The following is a 21031-nucleotide window of genomic DNA, read 5'->3' on the forward strand; positions in this document are numbered from 1 at the left end:
TAAAGTTGATCTATTTGCATGATTCTTGCAATTTCTGGGTTGTATCCACTCCACTTATTGTTAGACAATTTGGATACAAGTATCAGCTAAAGAATGTAATGTAATGTAGGTTAAGAATTTTGGCAGTGGTAGTGAACCTCAGGACTAGAGGTTCACCAAAGATTCATGACTAGACTACCAGCCTCAGTTTTTGGTAGCCTCCATATTCAATCTCATCTAATTGTAACAGTATAATATACTAGTTACATAATTGTGTTAAATCTCTTGAATGACTTTTTGTTGAAGGTTAGCAATTGCTTTGTAATTGAATACTGATCATTATAGTGACTGATATATGAATAAATAAATGACTTAAAGTTTTCTTCTGGAATATAAATATACCTAAACCCTGAAAAACCTTACATGCATCACTGCAAGTAACATGCAGATTATTTCCAATTCAAAATCTCTTCAAGGTGGCCAGGTTAGTTTCAGCCGGAAGTCCAGTTAACGGGCTGACAAGTCTATTGTAAACTGAGCTGGATTTGTCTGTACCTTGTTGGTGCTGTTGAGCAGGGTGAGGATGTCCCCCTTCTTCATGGTAACTTCACGGGGACTCTTCTCCTGGTAGTCGTACAAGGCCAGGACCAGTTCCTTCCCGGTCTCATCATCAGTTGGTGCCACTTGTTGCTATTCAGATAAACAAACATTTTGAGTCACTGATTTGTGTTCCCTGCTTAAACTGAAGAAAGTATGGTAATTTGAGAACTCCCTAACAGTCCAGCAATCAGAGGCTTTATTGTGCATTAAAAACCCCTCCCATGAAGCTGAGCAGTGCAGTGTTGAGGTGTGAAGAGGGATCAAGTTTTACCCTGCAGGACTGGGCCTGTTCCTTCAGGCCTTGAATGCTGCTGCCATAGGCGCTCAGGTCAGACATCAGGGCCTCATGCTTCTTCAGCAGAGCCTATGGAAGACAAACTATTCAGTACAAGCGCATTTGTCACAAAGGGATACAAGCTCAAAGCTTGTGGAATAAATGTAACATGATCAAAAACAGAGCTTGGGGTGGAAATACTAAAAGATCAACAAATGATATACTTCATACTTAAAGAGCAAGAAGTTGACTAATTGATATGTGATACTTATATACTAATATTTTGTTATAACTCTTCTATTCACGTACCTCAGCAGAATCCTCATCTTTGCCGTAGTCTGTGCTCCCCACGATGGGCTCCTTCTCCCTCATCCAAGACTCTGCTTCGTTGGCATCAGCAAAGTACTGCTGGGCCTGCAGAGAGTCCTCCAGATCCTGTCTCCTCTGGGAGGCCTTGGCCTTCAGAGTGTCCCAGCGTCCATGTAGTTCTGTCAGCTTCACTTTCACATCTTCTCCAGCAAAGTGTCCTGAGGACCCCACACATAAATGACTCGCATTTTGAATGCTGGGACAATATTTCACCTACCAAGGTCACAATCATCTCATAGAAACAGCAAACAAGGCTTGGCTTTAAGTGAATACCTTCCTCCACCATGGCCTCTCCTTTCTGGGTGACCGCCTTAATGCGAGGCTCATGTCCGGTGATCTCAGCCTGCAGGGCCTGGTGCTTCTTCAGCAAGTTCTGGACACCAATCAGGTCTTTGCCTGAGGAAAACATCAAGAGAGACATTTTCTTTAGACCACTGATTATTTGAAATATCTAAATATGGTGGGCTTCAACTGAAACTCAAGCATCCTCCAAGTTCACTGCTTATCTATTCAAACTGACCATTGGAAGGAAACTATAGCTCATCGACCACAACATTTTTCATTTTATGGTACTAGCAAATATGGCTGAAAAGTTTTACCTCTGTTAGTAGAGGCAGCAATGGGCTCTTTCTCACGGATCCAAGTCTCCTCGTCCTCCACATCTCTGAACAGCTGCTGGAGCCTCAGAGAGTCAGACAGTTTCTGCTTGCGTGCAGCCATAGGCTCGCGCAAAGCGTCATAACGCACCACTAAAGCCTCTTGTTTCTTGCGAATGTTGTCAGCATCAAAGTGTCCAGCATCTTGGAACTGGCGAGCCTGGATTGTTATGCCATCAATGCGATCCTGAGAGAGAAAAATCCACACATTTGCTTTTCAACTATTTTGAGCGAAAGAAAAGGGCTAGCATCTATAATTCCTAGGTATGCCTTCATGATGTATGTCTAGCATTTGGTACCTGGTGAGCGGCCACATCAGCCTCCAACAGTGCATGTTTCTTTTGCAGGTTCTGGACACTGGTCAGGTCTTTTCCATAGTCGTCTGAAGCTAGGTGGCCCTCAACTTCATACAGCCACAGCTCAATGTCCTCTACGTTCCTGTTGAACTGCTGTTGCTGGTTGGCCTCACGGAGCTTGATGCCTAAAGTTAAATAGCAGAAATAAAACTTGCAATCAAAACTCAGCTCAGACTGTTCACATGTCATCAGCAATGGGGTGCTGCACGGGTTTATTCTTGGTCCACTGCTATTTACTTATATATATGTATATATGTATATATATATATATATATATATATATATATATATAACATTATTCATCCTCATCAGTACTACAGTGCTACATTACATAGCAGATGACGCAATTTTATATGACCCTGGTTCCACTCCAACCCAGACTCTGGGTTTGGTTTACCATTCAAGATTCATATTAAAGATTTCGCCAGAAACTGAAAAAACAAACATGATTGTGTGTTCGAGTTTCTGTCTTTTTGAACTGCTGTAATGCAGCAACATCCTCAAACATCTTTGTTTTTATTGCTTTTATTGTATGAAATTGCTTTTATTTGTTTTATTACTTTCATGGTATGACTGTTGTTTCTTTTTGTGTCATATTGTACTGTGTAGTTGTATTTAATTGTTTTGATTCATTGTGTTATTGTTTATTTTTTTATGTCCTATGTTTTAATATTTTATTTATTCTTGATGTACAGCACTTTGTTTCAGCTGTGGTTGTTTTTAAGGTGCTTAAGAAATAAAGCGGGATTGGATTGGAAATCAATGGTTAAACCCCATCTATCAGTGCATTACGCTTCATCACTTATGACAAATTTTGTGGTCATCACTGCTGTGTCACACACCTGTACGGACTTCCTTACGGACAAGAAAAAATAACCATCTCATAATATTAATCAATAAAGCTCCACTATTGAAATCCAAACTCTTCTCTCTCTGAAATCTTCTAACTAGCAGTACACGATCCAGTAACTACTGAACCTCCGATATTCCATTTCCTTCATCTTGGCAGAACTAGTTTCAGGTACTATGCACATTTTAAATGGGAGAAACTCCAAACTGTCCTCAGGCTAGATCCTTTAATTTCTTTTGGAGATTTTAAACATTTATTATTTTTTAATAATTTTTTAAATGAATTTTGTAATTGTTTTTAATTGTTGCTTGATTGATGCAGTTGTCAGGTTTCATATGTGCTGTTCTTGTGTGCTGGTTGTGTGGTTGTTTGACCATAAATGTTTACTAATGTGTATAGTACACTATATACAGTAGTACTGCCATATATGATAGAAAATTTCACATTTGACAATATTAAATTTGAACCTGGATGAAATCAAAACTATCCATATACTGCAGCACTTCCATTATCTTCAGTTCAGTTCAGAAGTGGTCAACCCAAGCTTTCCTATAGCCAGTACCTTTGAGCTCGGTAGCCTCCAGCAGTTTCTTCCACTGGGAGCTGACCTCCTCCATGCGGCCAGCCACCTCAGTGGAGGCGTAATGCTTTCCATCCAGCAGCTCCTGGCCAGACTTCTGCAGGGCATCAATGCGGCTCTGATTGGCTGACAGCTCAGCTTCAAAAGCCTGGTGTTTCTGCACCTTGCCCTGCAGGTTGGAGGGGTCCTGTTGTCAAGAGAGCAGAGGCACAGAGGTTGGAGAATGGAATGGTCAGAAACAGTGGGCATGACACAGGGGGTGTTTCTCAAAGTCAAGGAAGGATCCTTAAATGGCCGAATTTGAAGGATGCTACGTCATCAAATCCCACCTAAGGACTGTTCCAATGTCAAGGAACCTTCAAATTCTACCAAGGACTGCGTCCTTCTTTCAGAGAAATTTCAAAGATGCATGGGTGCATCCTCAGTGGGTATAAAGTACCCACAATTCTTTGCACATGATTTGCTGGAAGGGAAGGCGGGGCCTCTTCAATGAAATCTGCCCCAGCGGAGCTCAGTAGGATTTAGATAAATATAGCATTTACTTGGAATAATGTCTCTAGGAGTTTTTAGCATAAAGGCATGAAAACAATATTGGCAGAAGCCCTATAGTTTTAAACTATCAAATGTGTCCACTGCCAGATAATGAGCTTCTATAAATAACGTGATTTAGATATATATTATTTAGGTATTATTGTAGCTGCGTTTGCGGTGATACAAATATGAAATCTGGAACAGTTTAAAATCACTCTGTGATTCTGTGTGTGAATCTGTGTACATACTGTAGTTGCTGTGGTGATGTAGGACTTTTTTCATATGTTGTCTTAACTGCACTCTGAAAAGGAATCAGGGTGTGAATGTGTCTATGAGTGTTTGTGGGGGCTTTACCTGGCCTCACCTGTGAACAGCAACTTTTGCATATTCAGTGAAAACAAGGATTATCCCTCCCACTGTCAAAGCTTTATCCCAAAACACTTGGGGGCACCTGTTCCAATGTGTGTTCACTTAATGCTAGGAAGGACTCTCGCCCTGCCTCTGTAGGATCCTTCCTTAGAAGGACCTGTCCTACCAAGGAAGGATCCTTGACTTTGAGAAACACAAAGGGATGTACAAACATTTCAAAATGGAGGACACATCTCTGCACAACAACATCTCCAATGCTTTAATGAAATACCTTGTAAGCTTCGTCTGTGGCAGTCTTCATCTTCTCATTGATCCAGCTCTTGAGCTCATCGGAGTCCCTGAAGAACTGCTGCAGGTGGAAAGAGTCCTCCAAAGCAGCACGACGAGACTGAGCACGCTCATGCAGGGCATTACGACGGTTGAGGAGCTATAAATGTGAGAAGGGAGAGAAAACAGGTTGCTTTTGAGTTTGCAGTGAGATAAGTTACAAAATCATGCCAGCTGCTGTAGCATTCAGTGCTCATACTTGAGGTGGTTCATACATTTCATTTAAGGGTACTTACAGCATCTCTGCGAGTAGCCACATCCTCTTTGGCATAATGGTTGTTCTGGATTAGTTTGGTGGCAAACTCATCCAGGGCCTGGAGATGTACAAGACAAGGAGATTTAAAAGATGTCCTATTATTAACAATACAACTCTAGAGACAACTGCATAAAATCTGGCAGTGACTGTACAACTCCCATGCAGTAGTAATGAAATCCTTGCTTAAGAGAGGTGGAATGTGGATGTGGCAAAGTGGACAAACTGGAGTAACTTACAGTGATCTTCTCTTCCTGGGCACTAAGTGACTTCTCAAAGTCCTCGTGTTTCTTCAGCAGTGCCTCTACACTGTCCAGGGAGTCACCAAGGTCTTCATTCAAGAGGAAAGCCTAAACAATGCACATACAACATTAAAACATGGCACATCACATCAACCATACAATATGCAGGGGGGGTTATTCTTTCTTGAACTAAGGTTTTGGTGTCAGTTGGTATGTCAGGTTACCTCTTGCTTGCTCATCCAGTTGTCAACTTGCTCAGTGTCCCTGTAGAAGAGTTGCAGGTCCATACATTGCTCATACTGCTGCCTACGAACCTCCCACAACTCCAGCAGAGACTCCTTCTCTTCAGCAAGGATGCCCAGCTACGCACAAGACAAGACAAGACAAGACAAGACAACACAACACAACACACTGTTATAAACATGTTCAATGTTAAAACATAATACATGTTAGTGTGCTAATGTAACCACAGTCAGATATGTTGCAATCCACTGCAAGTCAGAAGACAGAAATTCCAAATCGGTAATTCCAAATTTTGATCTCAAAGTATTCTTGTGCACCTGCTAGGTAAAACGTGGACACCCGCAGCAAACCGACATATGTCAAATCTCTGGTCATCAACAGCATCAACAGAGGCATTCCATCAATTACCACAATGCCATTTGCGAAGAGAGGCAGCATACAAAATAAGTCAACTGTCTTGCTCATCTTTGCTCATTTAAATAATAGCCAACAGCTCAATATTGTGTGAACGGGTGCCGAGTATAACAAAGTGAACCACAGCCAATTACGAAGTTGTACGACTTGGGTGCACAAATTATGCTGTGGATGGAGACAGAGATGGGGATAAGCATGCTTGCAAAGACTTCTATCAAGCACAAGTCAACTGAATGGAAATGGCAGGTACAACATTGTTAGGGTACATTTCACAATGCAAAACACTACATAAAATATATTAAGTGAATATCAATAAAAGGGCTGCTCAGTTCACTGTGTGCCCTGTCATGTTGCTGTGACATCAGGTGTGTTTATGTTGACAAACTTGGGCTAGATGGATTTTGTCTGAGTTTCAATTTTTTCTGTGTGGGGAGGGCCTTTTGTCTGAGTTCTGAGTACAAGAGATTGCAGGAATAATATTACATGAAAAAGAGAAAGTACAATCTGAGTGCTGTAATCGTCGTACCTTTTCTTTGACCTCCTCAGATGCGTAGTGTCCTGTATTGAGCAAGGCCTGTCCGGCTTCATCAGTGGCTCTAAAACTGTCTTCGTGAGCATCAATCTCTCCCTGGGAAACACAGAAGACAACCTTGCATTGCTTCTTTTTACATGTGAAATCAACATTGCACATTCGTCTGTATTCAGCTTTTCAAAGGACGATGCTAAAATGGTGATCAAATTCCAAGATTGTGTGACCTGGTGTGTTGTGGGAGATATTACCTTATGCTCCTGGTGGCGGTCTAGCAGAGCCTCAGCTCCAGCCACATCATTGGCCAGTTCGTCAGCATTGATCAAAGCTTTCATCTCTGTCACCCAGCTGGTCAGATCCCTGAAGTCAGCAGTGAAACGCTGCAGCCTTAAAAACAGATTGTGACAAGAGGGCAGGAGTGAGCAGAGTTCTGTAGAGAAACGTTAAACAGTAGCACTGAGCAAATACCTGCCTGTGAAAGAGAAGTTTTTTTTCCTTATAATTAGAAAAACAAAAAAAACAAAAAAACATTTGTAACATATTTGATGTGTCAGATAACAGTGATGTAGCTCAGCAGACAGTGCATCACCATGCTGTGTCTGGTATTTTACCGGTAGGAGTCGTTGAGTCGTGAGTGGCGCTCAGCGGCCAGAGTGCGAATCTGTTCCCAGTTTGTGATTAGTTCGTCCTTCTTCAGATGGATTTGGGAGGCATTTTGCGGATGAGTCTGCTGCAGACGCTCTGCATCACCACCAAGAGTGTTGACCTGGATTAAGAGAAAAAAAGGGAAACAATAAGAAGTTTATAGAAGTTTTTAACTTAATGGCTGTGTTGTATGCATTGATATCATGTAAAGCATCTTCTTACCTTATCTTCCAGGGCAGCCAGATCTCTCTCCAGACCCTCGTGTTTGCGAAGCAGAGCCTGCACACTGGCCAGGTCCCGACCAAAGTCATCAGAGGCCATCAGCTGCTCTTTCTCCTTGATCCAACTGATGGTCTCATCCACATCCCTGTTGTTGGAATCAAACAAACAGGTTTGTATTTACACAGTCGCAAAACGAGATTTCTTACTGGAGTCTTTTAAAATTACCAAAGATAGCCAAGTGTCCACATTTCAACAAAAAGATAATTACTTAAATACTATGTTGTTTACCTGTTGAAGCGCTGCACCTCAGCTGCCCCAAACAGCTTGCCCTGCCTCTGCTGGGCCAGACCCTTCAGGCGCTGCCAGGCTGCGTTCACCTCGTCCTGCTTGCGAACTATGAGCTCAGCCTCTGGATGGGCTTCCTGTATCAGCTTGGCTGCCAGCTGGTTCACCTCGTTCACACGTTCCTCGTGGGCAGCCAGATCGGTCTGGAACTCCTCAAACTTCTTCTGCAGAAGCTCCACATGCTCCAGGTCCTGGCCCAGCTCCTCGGAGGTGGCTATGGCCTCCTAGAAGTGGACATGGATGAACATCATAGGCAAATTTTATACTTAGGTCAAATGTCTATGCTTTAAAAGGTATATCAATTTGTGTATTAATCTTTACGTTTCACTTACAAGGTCTTTGAACATTTGGGCACCATTTTATCCTTCCCACTACCAACTGAATTGAATAACCTCACAATTCAGTCAACTTCAAGATTCTTTGTGCACTTACAGCTACAGCTTGTCATCCCCCTTGAATTTAATTTTAGTTGCTTGATTTGCTTTATGGTTACTGGTGAATCAAAAGTTTTCCTCTTGGGATGTTGATGCCGGACAAAATTGGTTTTCATTCATCATTCAAATGAATTAGTAGCATTAATCTCAGGCAGTCTTTTTGGCTTCATCACCAATTACAATTTCCTTTAAATAAGGACAGCTCTTTTCTTTCTTTTTTTTTTTAACTTTCTAATGAAAGCAAAAGATACTTTAATTAGAGCAGCTAAAGAGCAAATACAGAAACTGTATTTCCTTTATTCTGCCAATGGCAAGAAGAACTGAAAGACTTAAATTGAAAATTCTAAAGAATGCCCCTAAATACCGAAATACATGAATATTTGTTCACTCCAGTAGTAATATTTTTCACATGAGCCAATTTTTATCTATTTTTTTGTAAAAAAATTCAGATGAAAATCTGACCTTGTCACTGATCCAGTCCAGGGCATCTTCACACTCACGCAGGTACTGGACCAGTTTCTGGGCCTGCAGGAGACGCATGCCCTTCTCCTTGGTCTTCTGCAGCAGAAGGTCCCATAAGCGATGCAGCTCCTCAAGACGAGTCTAAGGCACAGGAAGGAAGCAGAAGGATTTTTCAGATCGTTAATGCAAAGAGGAGATGAGGATTGAAAGATGTGAGAAAAAAAAGTAAAAGGGTTAAAGACTGGTGGGCAAACATCCCCTCTCCAATATAAGACACAGTATCATTATAGTTTTTCCTTTATAATGAATTAGAAATTTCCATGTGTTATCTAATACAGAAAATTGCGTCCTGGAATTTTAAAGGCATTTATTATACTAGAACAGCTGTTTAAAAATTCCAACAGTAGGACAAAAAAATTCCCTTCCTTTCTGAGACACAGTACATGCAATAAAACAACAGAATGACAAGATTGGAAAATGTTCTGCAAAGAGCCAGATCTGGAAAAATTTCCACTGCACTCAAGAGTCACACGTCCACAGCAGCTCAGCACCTACTTGCATATACTCTCCAATATTGACACTTGTAACTATGGGTCTTTGTTGTGTCCGGTAAGGCGTGTAGGACTGAACCACATGGAGCAGGTTAACAATGGATAGGATATTCAGGAAACATACATATGCATCCTCAGCACTGTGTGACTTACTCGAATTGTCTCAGAGGAGAAGTGGCCCTCGCTGATCATAAGGTTTCCAGTCTCATCCAGTTTGATAATGGCTCCAGCATTGGCCTGAACTTCGGCTTCAAAGGCCTGATGTTTTTGCAGTTTACCCTGTGTACAAGAAAATACATGAGATATATAGTAAGGGGAAGGGAAGGGTCACTCAAAGGTTCAACTAAATACTTGACAGCAGATTTAAAATATCGAAATGAATAAAAACATACCTACCCTGGCTAACAATTTTTGGCACAGTAACCAAGGCAAATTAAAAGTCTAATAGGGTTCAAATACTGTACACAGAGACATATTAAAAAGCAGCCTGACAAACCTGCAGGTTGGAGGGGTCTTTGTAGTTCTCATCAGAGGCGATCTGCAGCTTCTCTTGGATCCACTTCTCCAACTCATCCGCGTCACGGCGGAAGAACTGAAAGCGGTAAGAGTCCTCCAGCTTTGTCCGACGCATCATCGACAGCTCCTTGAAACGCCGATAGCGGTCCAGCACCTGCTGTCGGCGCTCCTGGATGTCTTCGGCTGTCTCCAGCACTTTGACCCCTGTGGTGTCCATTTTCTGGAAACACATCATATAAGACTTGTGAGTAAGTTCTGAACATGTAGTGTGTTTTTTTTTACTATATTTGTTTAAAGCTACATCAATGAAAGATCAACTCTGTGCAGAGAAGCAGCTGTAACAGGTATAAGACATGGTTTTATTTGAGTGATTTGACATTTTACTCACTCAGGCCACCCAAACATTGACATTATATGAATAACAATAGGAATAAAAGAAAAGTTCAAACAAGCCATCACAGTAAGACAGCTGTGTTCATTTGAATAGGTTTATGCCGGCTTTTTGCAAAGTTAAAATCAACCCTCACTTTTTCCAGATTACAAATACCAATTGCAACAGTTCTCAGATATCAAAACATTCATAAATTCAACCAAGCTGCAGATAAACTCACACAATGCTCATCAAACTCTGACATTTTAACATTTTATCCCTAATAAGACCACATAACTTAAAGTCCCTCTCAAATCAAAAGGCCAATGCAATTTCTCTTTCAACACAAACTTGGCTTGGAGCTGTAAGGCAGGATACAAAGAACAAGACTCTTTGCCTTCGCAAAAATACCCCATCCTGTCTCAAGCTGAGCAACCAAGGGGCCAGCAGCTGAAACAGTAAAATGCCAAACTGGGGTGGGGGCGGAAATTCCACATGCATGCGAACAGTGCCTAGGCTTCACTACACAATGGAATCACTGCAGTCAGCTTCTCTGTCCACTGTGCCTCTGGCCACATGGCCACTGTCGCCTCTAACTGAGAGGAATGTGTAGCTAGTAACCTTGTTGAAACACAACAAACACATGATCTCGAATAGGCATTCACACCAGCTTAATTTCAGGGAACTGGGAAATCAAAAGAGTATGGTTAGCACAGTCTGAAGGGCTGAGATGAAAACCACTCAGAATTTCAAAATTAAAGCAATCATTAGTGAAACTGATCAAGGTGTGACTGCTGGTAGTCTTACCAGACTGAAACATTCACCCTGTAGTTATCTGGTGGTTTATAACAGTTACAAATACTTAAAAACAGCATAGTTTCTGTGCCAGACTCAATCCATTTTCATATGGACACAAAGAAGAACAAAGACAGATATTGATCTGTCTAACCAAACCAAGGTCAATCAAACCCCAAGCACAATAGCTGATGTCCAAGTTGAGTGCAGGCTGAGGGTGGTGCTGTGTGTGGAATCTGTCAGGCCTAAATGTAGATGAATGTGGGTTTTTGTTGATGTTGCAGATAGTGAGACAAAAAGCGACAGATAGTGAGACTGTCTCCTGGTCCATGTCTACACTCAATGGGAGGATTAGTACAGTCAGCAGTGCAGCTGCAGTGGGCTTTTTCCACCAGACCCAGAGGACAGAGATGCTTCGGTCCCCAGAGGCACCATTAGCTTGCCAGACAAGCAAACATCCCAGTGAGCCCAAACACATAAACATACCCCACTATATTATATCACTGAATGTACTGTAAGCCGATTAGCGTTGTCCACTCAGTGCGTTAAAAACATGACAGTCCAGAATTTTAGCCAGCACCCCTCCCCCATCTCCTAACTTGTCCCAGTTCACAGAGAGCTTAAATCATCTCAGGGATTGAACTGACCTCAGCCTCATTCTGCAGTGATGTCAGCAATAGGGGACAGACAAATGTTACTGACAATTCCTCTGATTTCAACATCACAAGGTCACACGTGTGAATCTGATCCTTCTCACCTCCCCACCCCTATACAAAGAGCCATTTGACATTTAATACCTCTTTGTTAGCATTTTTTTTTAATTACAGATGCAGATTCTGTATTACTGCAATAAAAAAGCTTTTTTTACACTGACCCAAACTAAACTGGCACAATGCTGCCCCAGTGTGTGTTTTTAAATATCATGCTGGATTCTGGAAGCAAAAGAGGCATGACATGGAACACATCAGCATCTGCTGTCATTTTATACATTTGTCAATTTGGCTCTGTTACTACCTCTGCTGCCAGCTTAATGATGGACCAACACTGCTCCACCCATTCCATATTCAACCAGAACAAGGAGAAATAACTGCACAAGATTCCTGCCTTGAACAGGCTGTTTAAAAAAGGGGCTACTGCCAACATTTATTAGCCTTACTACAACCTGCCTTGAACCAGTCCCATTAATAAATCAATCTCTACCCAAACAATGATGACACAGGGATCTCATTTTCTAGCAACCCAGTTTAACAGCTTTCAAAGTTACCATGATTTAGGTTGCAATTTTCACAAAATGTATATAATTTGCCTTTCATCCCAGGAAGTTTAACTGAGCAGACACGGTTTATTTAGAAAGTACTGTGCTTTACAGTTACTGCCAGAAGCCCCTAAGTACTTGGGGGCAGTTTTTGATCATATTACATGTTAGAAAATTTTCATTTTTATCAAATATTTTGGTTTCTTCTTCTTAATGTCTTTTAAAGCAGGAACCTATAACAATTTTCCTAAAAAAAAATGTTCTGGGTTATCTGACGTTGACCTATGACCTATTTCAACAGCAAATTATTATTAGCAAAATATATCTAGCGGACTGAAAAAACTATTGATTGTATTATATTAGTACGCTACCAAAAGTTGTATTTGTAATATTAATAATGGATATGATAAAAAAAAATCAATACTTGGCCTCTGTGTAACGATACAACACTGCCACACAAAAATACTGCAATACTATGCTGTATCTATTTTTTCCTTCACCTCTACCTGCCATGAACCTACTGTCCATGCACTGATAATTAGTCTCAGTCAGTGTAATGGTACATTACTGGTCTGGCTGACACTGTCTATAAGGGCTGCTCAAACTAGAACTTTTTAAACACAAAGTGATAAAAACATTTGTAATGCAAAGACACAAAATATTTACAACCATGTGCCATCCTGTCAACTCAATGTAAAGATGACTAGTATTTTTAGAGGACTAGATACATACTGAATAAAAGGGAGGCAAATGGATATTTGGTTCAATTTTAAGTCTGATTAAAGTATTCAGAACTTTAACGACTTAATGGAGTATATCTGAAAAATGAGACATGAGCAGGACTGCTTACAGCTCTCTGACACCCCTTAAAACAGCCCTGCAACTGCTGATAGTGCTTCCTCCCATCTTGCATCAGTAGATAACAGTTTTCCCTCTTGACACCTCACTGCTGCTCTGCGGGGGTTTTCTGCTCTCTTCTGCAAACACCCACGCACACAGATATCAGCCAGCAGTACAGCTGGCCTCTATTCCATAGATGGTTGTCGTCATGTAACTGTAATTCCCTTTCTTCCATCTCTTACAGGCATTTTCAAAATGTAATACTGGGTGGGAACTTTGAACTTTGCCAGCTGCATGTGACTTTTCAAGTCATCCACTTCCAAAGTCCAATTTTACAGGCACAGAAATGGCCAGTGCAAAGTTACTGCCACTATCATTACTTTTCACTGTTTGAAAATTATGTGGGGATTAACAATGTGGTTAAATAATCTAATTGTGATTTCCTTTCTTCTTTTGAGAAAACTGCATTCTTTAGCACCACAATGTCTGTTTGAATGCGATTAATCGTTCAGCCTTAAATTTAAGCCAAAGAATTGGTGGCTGTTAGGAACAGATATATCCTATGTACTATATAGACAGATATAAATATTCTCTGAGCAAACTCTGCAACAAAAGCTGTAGCTGAAACAATTACTCAAGGAACTTGAACAAGCGGAATATAAATTTGCCAATTAAAATTTTCTCCCTCAAAGCCAGAAATACAGGCTGACAGACTGTCTTGCTAGCTTAGCTAGCTAGTTATTGATTCACTCCATTAAAATGAATGACTACACACTTTAGGGATTACCTGGATTGTTCATTTAACAGCTTTTAACAACACTGATCAAGAGGTTGACCATAAATCCACGTTTAAGCTGAACTCCAGTCTGAATACATCCCACTTTCTAAATAGAAGCTCATAAGCTAAGTACAGAATGTGTAAAGTCATCTTGAACTCTGCTGTTGTTACCATGAAGCATGGCTACGCCCTGTAATCGGACTCTGTCTCAGAGAATACAGCATCTTTCCAGAAGTTTAACAGATTGCAATGACCTTCCCTAAACCCTCTGTCATCATTAGAAGTCCCGAGAGGAGTGGATGAAGTCATTCACTTAGCAACTCCCAGTTACTATGGTGAACCATCTGTTATGAATAGGGGTCATACTGACGCCATACTGGCAGGATGGAAGCTACAGGAATTTGCAGGAAATGAGAGAGTCTCATGAGACCAGGCAAGCCTATTTCCCTGCTGTGGAACAGCGGAGAGAGAATGAAGATGATGATGTAACAACGGCAACATGTCTTTTCCCCTTCCTCAAACTGAACTTTGTACAACCTGCAGCTGACTGTTATTCCCTTTGTTTACAGCATGGCCAGCCAGGAAAATACCTTACTGGGGAATCAGTTTATTGAAGTAGATGCATCTGAAGAATCTTAGTAAGTCATTTTATTATGTACAAGTACACAGTAAGCGCTGCTAGCTAAATCGGAGTTTGAAGCAATCGTAGTTAGTCAGCAAGATAGTAGCCTTCAGAAACCAACTGCAAGTGTTAACACCATATCTAAAATTGATTTTACATAGAGTCTACAGTAAAAGGTTTTACAAAAAAACATAAGACCAGTGGCCCTGGCAGACACAAGCTGTTAATATTTGCAGAGCTCCTGTCCAGCCAGTTAAAATAGCCTTTCACTCTCCTATTATGCTGCATTCACATGGAAGCAGGCAGACGGCAGACTGCAGACGGACAACACCTTCTGGACAGCACAGGAAAAACAAACAAACAAACAAACAGCCTGACAGAATGTCAGGACAGCAAATCACACATGACGATATGCTGTGATGATGATGATGATGATGTTGCATTGTTTACAAAGTACGGAAGAAAATATATTAGATGAGATTGTATTAATTATGTAATGATTCTGGTAACGTCCAATTATTAATAATAAATAACAATAATAATTACTTTATTAAGGACACAGAGAGAGGTCCATAGCATACCACACAAAAAAATCATCTATGTACAAAAATACAATATATTAAATATATAAAAATATCTTTAAAAAAAAAAAGACTGTTAATGCCGTGATTTACTTTGGAGGACAGCTTCTCTACCATTACAGTCGCTGATATTCTCTGCTCGCCTCACCTAATTTTACTGTCCTGCTCTTGTCAACTAAATGATACATGGTTTGCTGTCTACCTTCTGCCTGATTCCACGTGAACTTCGCATTACACTGATAACTAGTATCTATCAAACAGTAGGCCAACGAATCTCAATGTTTTCTGAAGCACTGAACACTTTCAGATTTTGAAAAGCACGAAATTGGGTTCACCTCTACCTTAGTCCAGTGATACTCAACGAGCAGCCTGTGACAGGGTGCCGGGCGTCTCCCCAACCATTTTCTAATTCACAATGAAAATAAGTTGATTCACAATGGGCATTTTTTTCCACTTTCAATGTAAATAAGGTGCCAGGGTGCATAAAAAGCATCACAATAGAGCTTGTATATCAAAGAAGTGCATGGAGAGGGTCCTCCAGACTCTGAAAGAGGTCCAGGCTAAGCCCCAAATTGCCTCAAACCCAAGAAACACCCCCGCATACACCTGAACTGTGAGGGGCTTTTGCCAATGGCCCTTGGCCATGAGTCATTTTGCAAAAGTGGCCCCCAGGTAAAGCAAGTTGAGTATCTCTGTGTTAATCTATTCTATTTTAAGCAAAGAATGCACCTTCATTTTCACGCAAAGAATATCACACTAACAAAAGACATGCAGTAAAAATCAACTATTCTTTCCATACTGAGTGTATGAGACCAGGATAGTCCTAGTTCACTACAAATAAGGGCCAACACAGTCAAACACATGCATAATTTACATCACCAGCCACTTACCAAATCCTCATGACATTCAAATGAAATCAAACATAAAATTTTCACACTGAAAGATCTGCGTTGGTAGCTTTACAAGATGAAAATAAGAAACAGTGCAAACCAAACCAAATCATACACACATTAGATTTTCTAGTCTGGATCTTCAGGTTTTCTTGTATCTTGGCTGATCAGATGGCTACATCCATGAGGAAGTCATAGTCTTCAGTGATGTGTACATCTGTAGTACACTCCTTAGAAGAGTCTGATATGATTGAAGAAGCAAAATCTCAGCTGCTCCGCAGCACAGACAGACGCATTGCACCTGCAGTGACTATGCTGTACAAAAGAGCAAGCCAAGATGTAGCCCAGCCCATGCGTCTCTCTCTGCTCGGTAACCCCTACTCCTCCCTCCAGCTCTCTCCCATCCCTTTACTCAGCAAAACAACATCACCGCTGCCCTACACTTCTCTCGAATCTTCTCTCCTATACAAACTTAAAGACACACCGGCACACACAAACACACAGAAGTATGGTGAGACAAACATGGATGTTACCTTGAGTTTGGGTTTAGTAAATGTCGTCATGTTGTGTATCTGGGTAGGGCATAACATTGATCGCACAGTCAGTAAGAAGCAATCAGCAGTGAGTAGTCGCAATGAGAAGATGCTTTCACAGGAAGCATTATGTATGAAGTTCATCATGATAATGTTTCAGCAGTCAATAAAATCAAGAATCACTGTACATTTGAGATGGAAACAACCTGACTCTTCTGTACAAGCAGAGTCTCAAAATGTCTGGAAAGTAGTTCATGCCAGCACTAGAATGACAATGAGTTAGCAGGCTGTACTGTGTCTGCAGGGCCAACACCAAAGCTGCCAGCCCCAGAGACAGGGAGGGCTATTTTTCATTTGGGTCATGGTCACCCTGGAGTTACAATGAAATGGGAGTTTGGAGAAGAGAAATATGTAGGTTTCTATTCACTGTAGCACAGACCTTGGCACACAGCAAAGTCTATAAAGCTGTGTTCAAATGATGCAAGTTATTGATATTACTCAAGAGTGAAACAAAGAGGTTGTTTACCAGTGACTGCAGAGCTGACCCTGCAGAAAACACTGACCCCACCCTCCTCTTCTAACAACATTATTACACACTGAATGCATTATTTTAAATGGCGTGATAGGTCCGCTTTGCATTACAAACACTGCCTTGAACTACAGCTAACTGAAGTACACTGATGTAGATTGGATCACATCGGTGATCAATTTTGGATTCATAACAGCAAATTTCACTGAAGGATGATCAGGTTTGATGCCTGTTTTGGAGAAAAGGAAAAGAAACTCCAATCATGCTGTCTGAGTCAGTTGTAACATGGAGAACAATATTCATATGTCATGTGATCAAGTGATGACTGTAACACGATCCAATTAAAATTAGGCAGCGTAGAGGGACTTGTAATTTGCCCTGGGAATATCTAGGAAGTATTTCCAGTGGTACAGCTTGAAGAGCTGCCCTATTTTGCCATTTTGCCAACATTAGGTCAGGCTCCAGCGCTTACTTAGTTTATGCTCATACAATTTTAAGCCGAACGACTAACTGTCCTATTCATACTCTGCTTTGAATAGGCTAATTAATGAATGTCTGCAGCAATAATACTCTCCTATTCTCTGCTGCTGCCATTTTACATTTGGCTGATAGGGAGCTACCTAGAGTTGAGGCCGATATAACAGCCAAAAAACAAATGAAAGTCATATCTAGCAGTGCAACAATGACACTCATCAGGGAGGGAGGGATAGATGGATGGATGATGATTCAGTATCATCAATGCAAAGTGAAAACATCAATTACATTTTGTCAATTTAAGGATACGCCTTTATTTTGAAATTCCCATGCCATGTTTGTGTGTAATTTCCATCAAAGCACACCTCCTCCCTTAACATTCAAACAGTGTCAGCAGCCTAGCACCAGGCATAAAATGGTAATCATCCAAGAAACAGATAATAAGGATGAAGGATGCATGATATTGATTTGTTTGCCGATATCTGATATGCTGATACATAACAACTCATTTGGCCGATAACCCGATATCGATATATCCACTTTCCCCCCCCCCATCTAATCTTAGTGATCATCAAGTCTCTTCTGTAGTGTAATTAACATCATGTTATGCATGCATACTCTTATTGTGAGGGCCAACCAGTAGATGGAGACACGAAGTGAATGCTTTTCAATGTACATAATGTTCATTCATTGTGCAAGTTAAGAAAAAGAATGTAGGCCGACTGTGATAGTTCATTATAAGGCCAATATAGGCTGATACCGATGACATGCCGAAATTATTGTGCATCCCTAATGACCATATTTACTGATATTGTCTCATTACAATCACAGCCTCCTGGATTTAATCAAATCGCAGTATAGTATTGTTGTCCTAAGAATCAGTTTATCACATCATGATGAAACTTGTGATTTAGACCCCTAAGACACAATACATAATAGTGTTTAAACACAACTATTCATTTTTTTCTTTAAGAAATTTTACGACCACCCTGTGATTAACTGTTCTCACGCTAATCAAAAGTTTGTGGCACATTACTGGAGAATAACAAGTGACACATTCCAATCCTTAGAACCATACATAAGAAACAGCACAAGTAAGTATGAGCTTGAGATCTTTTAAACAGTGTTTGCATGGTTAATAATGTGATTCTCAACAATAACTATGGTACTACATGATGCTTAGTATCTTATAGAATATATACTGCAGGTTTCTATCTGAATTCCTCTGAAGAGTAGAGGGGGCAGTTGGTATGTGAAGAACTTGGCACCACCCTGACAAAGTCAGTTGCCTGGAGAGTCAGTTACAGAGATGTGAAATAGCGCCTTCACGTTATCAGGAGCCCAGCTTTTTTTTTGACTGTCAACAACCGTTTTATGCAAACTATACACTATTATGTAAAGTATATTCCGTTATGGTCTGCTAGAGATACCAGTCTTTTTATAACCTTGGCCCACTCCTTAAAGACATCTACGCTAGCTATTGTCAAAACTGCCTCACACATTGTTCATTCACTCGATATATCCCTCCACCAGAGATAGCGTGTAAATGATTGAACAAGACACTGTCCGCATGTAAATTGCAGGGTAATAAGAGGAGTGACAGCTGGGGCCATATGTTCAAAGGTATTCAGCTTCTCTGGGCGGCTCCCTTTCAGTCATGGCCGACCAGCTACTGTAGCCACCCACATAACCTTGCCATTTTTAATCCGATGGCATTTCATTCATTAGTTCAAAACACACAATGTACAGTCTGAGCTTGAAAACCTGTTTCAATGTATATTGGTGAATCATATTTGGTTTCTGCAAATGTACGTAACCAGCCGACTTAACTTACTAGTTAGCAGATAGAGCTAGCAGCTCCTGACAAACCCCTGGGTTATGTTTGCTAACGTGAACATTGTAAATAAACCAGCATTATCAAAACGTCGACGGTACACAGTCAAGACGGAAAGCGTAATAATTATGTTAAATACATCAATTTGTGAATGTTTAAAGCAATCATTTTGTGTGAAAGCAACGCAGGTTGATGGATGTCAATGCAAGCTAGTGTCATTTTGCAGGGTGAATAATGTTAAGATTTAGTTAAATACTATCTAACTCAAAGGCAGCTAGCAAGCAGTCTATGGTAATTTTACAATCCATACAGTAAATATCGTTCAACAAAAGGAATGCTTGCAGCTAGCTAACGTTAGCCACCGAGCTAGCGAACCCGGAGCAGGCAGGAAAGACAAATTGAATTAACAGAACAGGGCACCTCGGAAAACACGGTCATCTTTTGCAATCAATCTGTCTTAAAATGCCCAACGCAACAATAATGTAAGCATTTTCCATACCTCTGTCTGTTTACGAAAGAGCTTACTAAGTGGTGGTTGACCAAGCGGATCGACGGCGAAGGATGCAGCGAGCCTGCTCTCCGGTATGGCTGTTTCTTTTTTTTTTCAACCAAATGTGACGCAATTTTCTGCAGCTGTACGGAAAACACCGATAAATACCGAACATACCCGAAACTGTCAGAGCATAACATGCTCAACACAAAATGTTCTCAGTTGTGTTGAACCCTAACTGTCATATTCTTATAGTGTTCAGGCATAAAAATAAGAGTGGTTTAGACAAAAATCAGCATTCTTAAATATCAGAAGTGAAAGCTGGTGATCTGGCATTACCTTTTTAGACTAATTTATCAAAAAAAAGCGTTTGCACTAACTTTTCATGACAAGAGTGAAAAACCAACACTTTTTTTCAACTCCAGGATTTTGTCTTAAACTGTTAACGTTCAAACATCAAGGGGTAAGTTATAAAAATCGAAAAACAATTCTATGGTGTAAGGAGGGTCATGCATTTTTCACCAGTCACTCAGGGAGGCTTAAGGAAAAATATTAATATTAATAGCCTCAGGGAGGATCAAAATAATGCCACTACTACTACTACTAACAATAATAATAATTATAATAATAATGACAATAATAAACACAGTCATGCCCCAGGGACTAAAGAAGAGTCCCTTACACTACCTTTCCAACTGTACAGGAATAACATTACACTTTGTAAGACAAACAGTGAATGACGCAGGACAAAAAGACTTGCTGCTTGCTGCTCATGCACACTGTTAGTCATGCATAATAGAATTAGTGCTCGTCAGTGCAGGGCTGGGTGTTTTAATGTTATCTCGAGACATTGTGCTCCTATCCCTGCAGTCTCAGACAATATTGCTGATGCAGAATGCACTGTAACTGTACCAATAAACCGGCTTTCAGTGAGTATCAGTTAACACTGAGCTGCAAAGTGAATACATGATCCTTCTATAACCACCAGTGTTGTCTGCGTGAAGTAATACATTCAGCAGCCTCTCTATCAGCTGACTACCACAAGGATTTACCAGACAGTACATCATCTGTTCATGAGCTTCTACACATTGGTTGATGAATTATTTTGCCTGCATCATTTCCATTTTTAACTGTTCTCTCCTAATGTGAAGTAAAAATTGACATTTAGTTGTTAAAGGGACACTTCAACCTATATCTTTCAAACTGACTATTTTGTGTTAAGTTCACTTAAACTTTGTAAATTTCAACAAGTTTTTTAAGCTAAACTCAACAAAGACTGGTGGGATGAGGCTT

At 40.6% G+C, this 21031-nt stretch overlaps 1 protein-coding gene and 1 long non-coding RNA gene across 5 annotated transcripts in view; one reads left to right on the top strand and one right to left on the bottom strand.

Moving 5' to 3' along the window:
- sptan1 (spectrin alpha, non-erythrocytic 1) overlaps nt 1-19844 on the bottom strand; it is a 44369-nt gene extending 24525 nt beyond the window's left edge. For all 4 annotated transcript variants that reach the window (XM_050052394.1, XM_050052392.1, XM_050052393.1 and 1 more), the window contains exons 1-20: nt 19748-19844; nt 9728-9967; nt 9385-9510; nt 8681-8821; nt 7728-8008; nt 7440-7584; nt 7184-7338; nt 6824-6959; nt 6570-6671; nt 5611-5748; nt 5384-5494; nt 5128-5205; nt 4836-4991; nt 3647-3851; nt 2178-2359; nt 1822-2065; nt 1496-1618; nt 1163-1380; nt 851-943; nt 535-669 (exon numbers count right to left, since the gene is read on the bottom strand). In XM_050052394.1, the coding sequence (XP_049908351.1) occupies nt 535-669; nt 851-943; nt 1163-1380; nt 1496-1618; nt 1822-2065; nt 2178-2359; nt 3647-3851; nt 4836-4991; nt 5128-5205; nt 5384-5494; nt 5611-5748; nt 6570-6671; nt 6824-6959; nt 7184-7338; nt 7440-7584; nt 7728-8008; nt 8681-8821; nt 9385-9510; nt 9728-9964 (3006 nt within the window). In that variant the 5' untranslated portion in view covers nt 9965-9967; nt 19748-19844. The remainder of the gene's footprint in view (nt 1-534; nt 670-850; nt 944-1162; nt 1381-1495; nt 1619-1821; nt 2066-2177; nt 2360-3646; nt 3852-4835; nt 4992-5127; nt 5206-5383; nt 5495-5610; nt 5749-6569; nt 6672-6823; nt 6960-7183; nt 7339-7439; nt 7585-7727; nt 8009-8680; nt 8822-9384; nt 9511-9727; nt 9968-19747) is intronic.
- Nucleotides 1-21031, top strand: part of LOC126395185 (uncharacterized) — a 523086-nt gene that overhangs the window by 395646 nt on the left and 106409 nt on the right. The gene's annotated exons all lie outside the window — the stretch shown is intronic.

The sequence above is a fragment of the Epinephelus moara genome, chromosome 9, assembly GCF_006386435.1.
Source record: "Epinephelus moara isolate mb chromosome 9, YSFRI_EMoa_1.0, whole genome shotgun sequence".
NCBI classification, from domain to species: Eukaryota; Metazoa; Chordata; class Actinopteri; order Perciformes; family Serranidae; genus Epinephelus; species Epinephelus moara.